This window comes from Zea mays, chromosome 8 (assembly GCF_902167145.1).
Source record: "Zea mays cultivar B73 chromosome 8, Zm-B73-REFERENCE-NAM-5.0, whole genome shotgun sequence".
Classification (NCBI taxonomy): domain Eukaryota; kingdom Viridiplantae; phylum Streptophyta; class Magnoliopsida; order Poales; family Poaceae; genus Zea; species Zea mays.
The window spans coordinates 79,164,866-79,176,131 of NC_050103.1; the positions used below are offsets into that span (position 1 = coordinate 79,164,866).

Below are 11,266 nucleotides of genomic sequence, written 5' to 3' on the forward strand. Positions count from 1 at the left end.
CCGGTCTTTGTGACCACCTCAACGGGGAGTAGGTTTGCGAAAACCGAACCTCGGTAAAACAAATACACGTGTCACAATCTTTATTTGCTTGCGATTTGTTTTCCACCCTATCTCGCAGACTCGTTTTTATATTACTAACGCTAACTCGGCTTGTAGTTGTGATTATTTTTGAGAATTTCAGTTTCGCCCTATTCACCCCCCCCTCTAGGCGACTTTCACCCCTTTTGAGCCCGGCGCCCTGCTCGCCCACCTCCCCTCGCCCATTTGCGCCCTCTGCCTAGCTCCCTCGCCCTTTCTCTCATTCTGCCCACGCGTGCAGAGAGCCCCGCCACCGCCCGCCACCGATCGCCGCCTGTTCTGCGGCCACCGTCGCGTTCGCGCCCCGTCCAGTGCCACGGTGAGCTCTGCCTCACTGTCAGCTGCTCAGGACACCCTTCGGTGTGCCCCTTCCCTCCCTGGTTTAGCCGGCCCTCGCTCACCAGAGTGATTCTCGCGCAGCCAGAGCTCTGCCACCATCGTCTGTCGCGTCTCTGCGCCACTGCCGTTGCCCCGTGACTCCATCACTTCCCCTCGAGGTGAGAAACCTGCCTGTGCCCCTAATTTCCTGTGTACTGCCTTGTTGTTCGCGCGATTGCTCACCGGAGCACTCTAGCGCTGCCATTAGTTCGCCTCTCCGTGTGCAGCGCCCTCTGGTGCTCCCGCGCCGGCGTGGTGCCCTCGGCTGAGTCCGCCAGATCACCCTGAACACGCCTGAACCACCCCCCCCCCCCAAGCCTCTAGAGCCCTGCTGTGGCCTGCCTCCTCGTCTCTGGCGAGCTCCCGCCGCGGTACCGAGCGGCGCCACCGTGCCCAAGTCCGCCCCCCTGCCGTTAGATCTCGGTTGTCCACCCGAGATCGGGCGGTTTAGACTTAACCCGAGCGGATCGGATCGTAGCCCTCCGATCCAGATCCAACCGTCTCTCCCCTCTCCCCCTCACCCGCGTCTCTGCCCCTGAGCCCGGCCAGTCAGCCCATCTTGGCTCGCTGGCGCCCTGGCCCCGCTTGTTAGCCGCACCCGCGCGCCCGCGTGATCTAATCTGGGCCGTTGATGTCTGATCCGACGACTGAGGTTACCCCGTACCCCTTCGCGTGGTTGTTTTGCTTAAGAAACCCCCTGGTTTTAGGATATCAACCCGCCGTCCTCTATTTTAGCGCATAGATCCCTGGTTTCTTTAGAATAGCCCCCTGGACTATTATTTAACACAGATTTAGCCCTAATTTCATATTTCAAACTTCAAAACTTGTTTATTTCATATCGTTTTCATATGAACTTCAAATTTAGTGATTCAAATTGCAAAATGTTCACAAGATTATTCTCTGTCCAAATAAAATATGACCAACTATAATCTGTATACTTTAATTTTTACACTTAGAATATAGAATTAAAGTATATGTTGATTTATTTATTTAATGAAATAAATAAAAGGAGAATCCTAGTAGTTAAAATATATTTAATTTTATGATATTAGTGTTATGCATTTCATGGATTCATTTTTGGTTTCACCTTTAGACCCTAATGTGATAAATAGAATTAGGTATGTAATTATGGATAATATTTAAAGAATAATCAAATTCCTAAATGAGAGTAGTTCATCTTATAATTTTAGCTTTTCTTTGTTTAATCACTACTTAACCTTTTTGAGTTATGTCCCAACACTTAGAGAGTAATTAATCCCCAATTAGGATTAGTTCATTTTATAACTTGACCTCATTCCCCTGTACTTAATATTATACCTTTTTGAGTTGTGTGCCAATGTTTGTACATGTTTGATGTGATGTTCATTTTTATCTTCCAAATGTATTGAATGTATGCTCGCTTTACTTAGACAACGAGCAGCTCGTGGTTCCTGAGTGTGTTGCCGAAGATCCCCCTGAGCAACAACCTGGTGAAGGCAAGTGTCCTCAGACCTATCATGTCCTACTTTACTTTATAATTCACTGTCCTGCATTACATTATTGAAACTTAAGGATTGACTAGTCTGTATTTACCTTACCCTTGTTTACCTTTGTGGGTTAATCATGGTTAGCTTATGCTATTGCTTTAACTTAATCAATGAACATGATGTGATCTTTTATGATACGATGATGTTATCCCGATGAGGTTCTTGTGATTACTTTAGGGGGCTCAGGCTCTTTCCTGAGTGCCTCTCCGTAAGGACCTGTTTGGGGAGTGACAACTCGGGATAACAGTGCAACCATGAGGGTGGAATGGGACACCCTTAGCTGATTAATTAGAGGAACTAGAGGAGTAGTTGGCTTCACCGTAGGGCCGTCAATGGGGTCCGGGCACAGTACTTGCTCTGCCGAGGCTGGTTGCAAAGGTTCTTTAATTTGGTTTTGTTAGTCACCCTTCCTTTGGGGAGATGTACTGTGTTATCAAACTTGAGAAACCTAACGGGCGACTATGACCTCTGGGAAATCTTTGTAAAGGCTACGTAGTGAGACCCTGCTAGGTCACCTTGGTAGTGATCAATGGGGAGGCTAGAACCCCGGGCAGAATGGGAATGACAGCTTGTGGGTAAAGTGTGCAACCTCTGTAGAGTGTTAGAAACTGGTATATCAGCCGTGCTCACGGTTAAGAGCAGCCTTGGGATCCTCTTCGATTAGAAGAACTTTGGTTACTTTTATGATGATGATTAGCAATGATGATTATAATTCTGATCTCTGGTATTTCCTCTTGGAGGGAGTGCCTCTGGATAATAACTGGGTTATTACTAAAACTTGGCTCTACTTATAATAATAAAACTTGACCAACTAAAAGCAATTGCTTAACCTTAACTCCACATGCAGCTAGTCCACTTTAGCCAAACGAGACATTTTCTGAGTACGTTGATGTGTACTCACCCTTGCTTTACAAACCACTCCACCCCAGGTTGTCCCCACTGTACTCAGTGCTCAGGAGGTGAAGCTGGTAACATGGAGGACTTTGAGGAGTTCCAGGAATACGACGAGTTCTAGTTTACTCTAGTGGCAAACCTCCAGTCAGCTGCCTGTGTAGGCGTACATTCTACGTTTCGTTACTCCGCACTTTGATGTTAATGTTAAACACTATGGATATGTAATAGACTCTGTGGATGTCTCAGACATCTTGATGTAACTAAGTACCTTTCCGCTATTTAATTCAAGCATTGTGTGATGATGTCCAATTATGTAATCGCTGTGTACGTGAGTTCTGATCCTCGCACGTACATGGTTCGCATTCGGTTTACCTTCCAAAACCGGGTGTGACAGTTACACAACCTATAAGTTGTATAGGTTGTAATATAGCACAAATATGTTGCCATTCAGCCTTAATTCTTTCCATTATTGCCCTCCTGAAAATTAAATTTGTTGGATCATACCTCACTACTTCAGCCACAGATGTATGTTTTCTAAAGGCTATATTATATAGGCTTGGATACTGAATTTTTAAAGCTCTTGCACCAAGCCAGATGTCATCCCAAAACCTAATTTGCTCCCCATCTTGGAGATCAAAACGACCAAACTATAGAAATTGGTCTCTAACCCCCAAAAGTCTAGATCAAAACGGGGAATTATTCTTTTTACATTGTACTTGTAAAATTGCCTTCCTAGCTAGTGATATGCTTTTTCATAATCATATTTTGCCGCAGACCGTCCTCGTTGAAAAGCCTAAACAACCATTCACTGAGGAGACAAGTATTATATAGTCGTAAGTCCTTTATCCCTAGACCACCCTGCTCAACTGGTCTGCACATAATATTCCATCTTGCTAGCATATATTTGTTCTTCTATTGTTCTCCTTGCTAGAAGAATCTTGATCTAAAGAAATCAATTCCCTTCAAGACCTCTTTAGGAATTTTAAAGAAGGAAACCATATAAACTTATCTATTTGTAGAAGTAGATGTGCTCTCACCTGTTTTGGGGAGGACAGGTATAAAGATCGGCTTAGTTTTAGCGAGAGGATAAGGAAAGATAAAGTTCAAATACATACAATACCTATTTTTCAGCTTTCATGGTTGCTTCATAACTTTATAGTTTATCCTCTAGAGCTATAATCTGGAACATGTTTATTTATTCATAACTTTATAGTGCTGCTATAGTTAAACCAGAAAATTGTCTACAATAAGGTATTTGATTGTTGAATAAATAGAAATATTCCAGATTAAATTTCGAATAAATCATGAACAACAATAAATAAACTAGCATGTTGTTTCCTAAGAGGCTAATGAGCAGTACACAGAACACATTATAACAACAGATAAACCGAAGTACGAGATTAGATCTAAAGATGCATACTGATTAGACATACTATTTGATGACATGAAAGCGACAGGGTCGACAACGTTAGCAGTAGTCATGTAGATGAGCGTGAGTAGTCGCGTGAAGACACTACCTAAAAAGCTTAGTCGATTTCTCCTGGTGCAGGATATCAAAGGCGACGGATTCCGAAGACCTGCTCTCCCGATCGCAGATGCATGTCGGCGCTCGAGATGAAGAGTGACGGCGTAGTAGTAAGTATAGGTAAAACCTAACTCGTGTTGGGATAGATCTTTGGCGATGGCTGTCAGGTGAATTATATAGGGTCGCGTCCACGAACCGATAAGGACTCACGTTCTGATCTGATCGTGATCCGATAAGGACTTAAATCCTTATCTCATCGCGATCGAAGTCGTGCCCCTACAAGGCAATGAGCCGGCCCTTTTCCCCGCCCCTACCCCCCGCAAGGCGAGCGCACACGCGTGTGGCACTTTATCCTCTATCTCCTCAACCATAACTTGATAGGAGAGGAAAACCTCCACATATAAAACTAGTCTCACTCTACTTATGAGAGAAAGAGGGCACTAGAAGGTAATTGAATTTCTTAATTAAGTTTGGCCCATAAATCCAACAACAAGTAGAGTTATGGGAACATGATGCCTCGTAGCCCTTACGGCAACAGTACTTTTGAATTTATAATCGGAGCTGTGCCAGGTCTTTACAAGCCCTAGAACATGGCGTGGCTGTGCCTGTGCCTGTGCAGGTTCATCTAGTGGAGTGGCTGAAAATGATGGTTGGCACTAGAAGGTAGTGAGTGGATCTTGACATGGCCAGCCAACGAATCCAAGGCAAACGATCCCTATGAGAAAAAGAGGGGCACAACAGATCACCATCAATCCATCATGTCCAAGTTCAGTTCAGTTCAGTGCATTTCGTCTCGTCTCGTCCTGCGTTTCCCCGTGGGCCTCATTCTTTTATTGGTGGGCCGGCCACTTGGGTTGGAGATCCACTCGGCCACTCTGATCCCGGAAATATCTTTCACCGTCTCGTCTCGTCTCCTCTCCTCTCCTCTCCTCTCGCCCCGCCTCGTCATGTCACGTCTCCCAAAGTCCCATCTCGCCTTCGCTTAAACATAAACCACACCCATCGCACCCAGCCAGCCCTCGCCATCCATGGCCACCACCGCCGCCATCCACCTGCGCCCGCTCCGTTCCGTCGCCGTCTCCTCCGCGAGGTCACGCTCGCTCCTCCACCTCCTCGCCCGGCCCCTCTCCTCTTCCCAATCGTCCTACGCCTACCGCCCTTCCCCTACAGCGCCCGCCGCCGCCGCCCCCAACCATGTCCACCACCCTCCCCATCACCACCAGTCGGTGCCTCCCCCAGGACCCCCTCCACAGTGGTCCGCGCAGGGACATCCGCCTCCGCCGCCCCGTGGCTATGGGCCTCCACCGCCGCAGCACCAGCATGTGCCGCCTCCGCCACCACGCGGCTACGGACCTCCACCACCGCCTCCACACGGCCACGTACCTCCGCCGCCTCCGCCGCGACACGGCCACGGGCCTCCACCACCGGGCCAGCACGTACTGCCGCCCCTGCTACCACACGGCCACGGACCTCCGCCACCGGGCCAGCACATGCCACCGCCACACGGCCACGGGCCTCCACCACCGGGCCAGCGCGTACCGCCGCCTCCGCCGCCACACGGCCACGGTCCTCCGCCACCGGGCCAGCACCTACCGCCGCCTCCACCACCACACGGCCACGGTCCTCCACCCCCGCACCAGCAGGCACCGCCGCCGCCTGATCCTGTGGCGGGGCCTGGGGAGCTGATGGGACTGTGCCGGGAGGGGCGGGTAAAGGATGCCGTGGAGCTTCTCTCCAAGGGTGCGCGCACCGACCTGGACACCTTCTACGAGCTCGCGGCCACCTGCTCCAACCCTAAGCTGCTGGAGGAGCTCAGGAAGGTGCACGACTTCTTCCTCCGCTCGCCCTTCCGCGGCGACCTCCGGGTCAACAACATGCTGCTCGCGATGTATGCCAAGTGCGCAGCCATGCCACATGCCCGCAGGACGTTTGACAATATGCCTGACCGCGACATGGACTCGTGGCACATCATGATCGACGGCTACTCTGTCAATGGACTTGGGGACGAGGCGCTGCGTCTGTTCGAGCTGATGAAGGAGTGTATGGCACCCACAAGTCAGACCTACCTGCTTGTGCTCAATGCCTGTGCCAACTCAGAGGCCATCGAGGAGGCGCTCCTTTACTTTGATGCCATGTCCAGGGACCATGGCATTGAGCCTGGTGTGGAGCACTATGTTGGGATCATTGAGGTCTTGGGGAAGTCAGGGCATCTCAACGAGGCTCTGGAGTTCATTGAGAAGCTGCCTTTCGAGCCCAATGCCATGGTGTGGGAGTCACTCTTGAACCTGGCCCGGATGAATGGAGACATTGACCTTGAGGACCGGGCAGAGGAGTTGTTGGTGTCGCTTGATCCATCCAAGGCAAATCCTAAGAAGCTCCCAACCCCACCTCCCAAGAGGCGCCTGGGAATTAACATGCTTGATGGGAGGAACAAGCTAGTAGAGTACAGGCTGCCACCAAAGATTGAAAAGAAGGTGGTCAATGAGCAGAGGTATGTCCCAGACACAAGATATGTGCTCCATGACATTGACCAGGAGGCCAAGGAACAGGCATTGCTGTACCACAGTGAGAGGCTGGCAATTGCTTATGGTCTGATTAGCACTCCAGCAAGAACTCCACTTCGTATCATTAAGAACCTGAGGATATGTGGTGACTGCCACAACGCCATCAAGATCATGTCAAGGATCGTTGGGAGAGAGCTTATTGTGAGGGACAACAAGAGGTTCCACCACTTCAAAGATGGAAAGTGCTCCTGTGGAGATTATTGGTGATAATGGATTAAAGCCGCTCTTCTATCCTTTATATGGAGCTGCTGGCAGCCATGGTTTCAGTTGATAATAAGCAATATGAAGGTATCCAATGGGTGTTGCTAGTATTTTGTCATCCTTAAATATTCTTAAGATACTTAGCTGCAAGCACTTGTATCATGCAAGGCTATCACTTGTTGATGCGCTAATTGATCCTACTCTCCTCTGTATCAACATCTTGTTTCCCATGGGAAAACATGTGCTGGTCTGGAGTATATAACAACTATACGGTTGTAAGAGCTGGGTCTTCCTTGCATTACTTTGACTAAAACGAATCTTATATATCTGTGCGCATGTATTTATTTTCTTGTTTTATTATGTGCAGTCTATGTTGGATATACTACCGGTCAATTTTTAATTAGCATTGAACAATTTATTGGGATAAGAACCGAGGCATTAGTTTTCAGGGTTTCACCTTTAGCCCTTTCTTTTCCTTCCCTATCTGGGGGCTTGTTCGGTTAGCTCTCAATTCATGTGGATTGAGTGAGATTGGGTGGGTTTAAATCCTAAGTAAGTTAAAAAAATTCTTAATTTTTTTCAATTCCATTCAATACATGGGTAACGGGATTAATCGAACAAGGCCTGATTGAGATTGCCTGCTGCTGGAGCTGGCGTCGGGCCGAGGAGCAACCCAATGCTGATTGCATTCGTTTCACCCAAGTGGAAGCAACTTTTCCAAAATCTGTGCTGATTGGTTCCATGAGGCGGCAAGGCGCATCATCATCCCAAGGAGCCCGAACATGAAGATTGAGATTGCCAGGTACTCCTACTGTACAGTAGTAACCATTAACAATTAATGGTGTGTACAATTATGCTGGATTATCAATAAAAAAATCAGCAATCGCATAAGCACTAGTTTCAGATGCAACAAGCTCATTATTTCCGTCTCCCTCTACCCGAATCTAGCTGATGGATAACTCACTCAATGTAAACCGTTGTCGATAAAATTAAAGAGACAATGTATAGTGGTTGTTAAGAACTGAAATGTAAAGTGAAAGTAGAGAATGGAAGAAGTGTGTCTTTGTATTGATCTTTATACATATTTATACAAAAGGGAAGTGGTGTAGTGAATAGGTGCCTAATTCTAGGAGACAACTGTTCACTGCATCCATGCCAAAGGACATGCCCTTTGGTTACATGATTAACTAACTAATCCATGTCTAATCCTATTGCTACAAGAGATGTCTTGTGGTAGATGAGATCACTTGAAGAGGCGTCTATTTGGGGAGACATCTTTTCACAACATTCCCCCTTGAGCGAATCTTCCTTGAGATCAATGTGTTGTTAATTCCTCGAAAAAAAACCCTATGGGAAAAACTTGAGGAATATATTGATATGCCATAAAAACTCCTTTGAACCTAGTGGGAAAATAAGGAGAGACAATATAGTTGTGATTAATAAATCACTTGTGTATTTGGTAGCTCCTTGAAAAACCCTGTGGGAAAAAATGGGAGATACGACATAATATATTGAACTTCTCCAAAAACCATATAGAAAAAAAATATGAGAAGTTAATGAGTTGATATATTGTTGAAAACTCCTATAAAAACCCAGTGGGAAAATTAGGAGAAAACTAATACAATATATTTAAGTGATTATATCTAATGAGCTCATATCAGAGCTAGTGAGGGCAATGCATGTCTTTGATGTTCTCCTTAAAAACCTCGATGGGGAAAACATGGTAATATGACATATGTGATGATCTATGGATCATAACTGTAATAACCTCCCCCAAAACCTCATGGGAAAAATATTATGAAGAATACTATGTCTTTGATATCTTCTCAAAAACCTCTTTGGGGAAATACAAGATATGCCATATATCATGTCTTGTATATCTCCCTCAAAACCCCTGATGGGGAAAATAGGAGATATGACATGTTCTTTTATTGATTTTGCCTCGTTAAAAACCTTTTATGAGAAATCTTTGTGGGGAAAACTCATAGAAGGAAGAGTATAATATGATGTTTGAATAGGTTATTGTTCACGAGGAGCACTCCCCTGAACCTTGCAACTCTCATAGTCATTGTATAGGTGGAAGTAACCATTGGAGTCTAGTTAGTGACTCTTGTGAGGAAACTTTACCACTATAGAATCAGTATGTGATCTGGCAATATGGAGAATAAAAATGTCAGTATTTTGATATCCCATCATGGTCGCATCTTGATAACAAAATCAAGTTCTTTCGTTGCTATATAGATATCGATAGACATTCGTTTCACTCCAACCAATTGACATTATTGGGGTTGTGCTATTTTTTAGCTAGCTTGGTATTTGCAAATGCAATATCAGGCCTATTGCGATATGCAAGATACATAAGCGCTTGGATGGAACAAAAGTTGTCATCCCAGGGTCTAAATGGATATTGATCCATCTTTAGGGATTTAATGAACATAAGTATTGATGGATATATTTGTCCAATATTATTAGAATATTGGTAGACAATATCAATTGAATATTGGTATACTGATATATGCAAGTATAGACTTAAGCATAATTTGGTCATAACCAAATCTTTCATCTCAAATTTCGTCTTGGATGATTTCATATTTTATCGTGTGATAGGAGATGATAAAACCCAATTTTGGAATTTTATTATGAACACACATATGTGATCATCATGATTGGATAAATCCTTCTAAGGAAGGGATTTACTCTGTCAATTGTACCACCATCAACTTGACTATCCTAAGTCATAGTGCCTCACACCCAGGTTTAAGGGATAAAGCCGGGTATATCTTATATGTGCGCCAAGGAAGAACAACACACATAATAACAGAGTGGATAGAGATAAATGTCATAAATATCATAAATGTACTTATTACATAGCGGAAGTCTTACAAAATAAATGATAAATATAAAACGATCTAAATCTTATTTTCCTGGCGCCACAAAGCTGACTGGGAGACGCCACCTAGATTAAGTCGAACTCCTCGTTGGGCGGCTCCTCTTGAACCACCTGTTCTTCTCCTATGGGGGGTGTGAGACAGCAAGGGTGAGCTCACATACGTTCATAGCTCAACAAGTTGTGGGGAATGATGTGCATGAACTCCCTAAAGGTGGGAGTTCATGTGAAGTGTAAGGCTGATCAACAAAATAAAGGTTGAAGCTGAGCATTGCTTTTATAAGTTGGTCAAGATTTTATTAGCAGTTACTAAGTGTAAGTGAATACCAAACCATAGTAATAATAAATAAAAGTAATAGTAAAATAATCCCAATGCGATGCAAATGATAAATTGAATTTTAATTCTATAGATTAATCATGTGAGGGTCTGAGCTGCTCATGACCGTGAGCACAGCTAGTATACCAGTTTTACACTCTACAGAGGTTGCACATCTTTACCCACAAGTCATGTTACCCATCTGCCAAGAGACGACCAATCTCATACACCTCTACCGAGGAGGCGAGGCAGGATAGCACTACGAGGCCTTTACAAAGTTCCACTAGCTTCAGAAAACTCGCTACAATTTATAAGAAACTCCAGTGCAGGGATCTCTCGCCTGACCGCCGTCTCAGCAAAATCAACCCAAGGACCTCCCTACACTGACCACTCCCCTACTACCCTTGCCCCTATCGGGTAAAGTAGTCATCCACTAGCTTTCCTAGTTAATCAGCCAAGGGCATCCCATACTACCCTCGTGGTAGCACTGTTTTCCCGGGTGGTCGCTCCATGTTCCCATTAACATAATGATCTTAACATGAACAGTAATAATAAACTGATAATAAAAGTGTAATCATGAATAATGTATCTTCATACCCAAAACCACATAAAGCAAAAACAAGTACTACCCAAAAATATTCAGTGTAAAACAAGGTATAAAGATAGCCAAAACTGGGGTAACTTATTGGGTCCCATAAAAATTAACCTATGCAGATCATTATGATTAATAAGAACATGACTGGGTAAAAAGAAGTGATCAAGGGCACAACTTGCCTTCAATGAGCTCCTGCTCAGCAACTTTTATCCTCTGGGCACCAGAATCCTCAGCCACTGGGTCTTCTACTCGCCACAATACAAACAAGGACAGTATAAAGGAGAAATTAACATCACACCAAA

At 45.2% G+C, this 11,266-nt stretch overlaps 1 protein-coding gene across 1 annotated transcript; it reads left to right on the forward strand.

Moving 5' to 3' along the window:
• The first annotated feature begins 5,344 nt into the window (after positions 1-5,344).
• Positions 5,345-7,522, forward strand: LOC100304360 (pentatricopeptide repeat (PPR) superfamily protein). The gene has a single exon (NM_001165798.1). It carries the CDS (start codon positions 5,430-5,432, stop codon positions 7,170-7,172), a length of 1,743 nt encoding a protein of 580 aa, NP_001159270.1. The 5' UTR covers positions 5,345-5,429; the 3' UTR covers positions 7,173-7,522.
• The last annotated feature ends 3,744 nt before the right edge of the window (positions 7,523-11,266 follow it).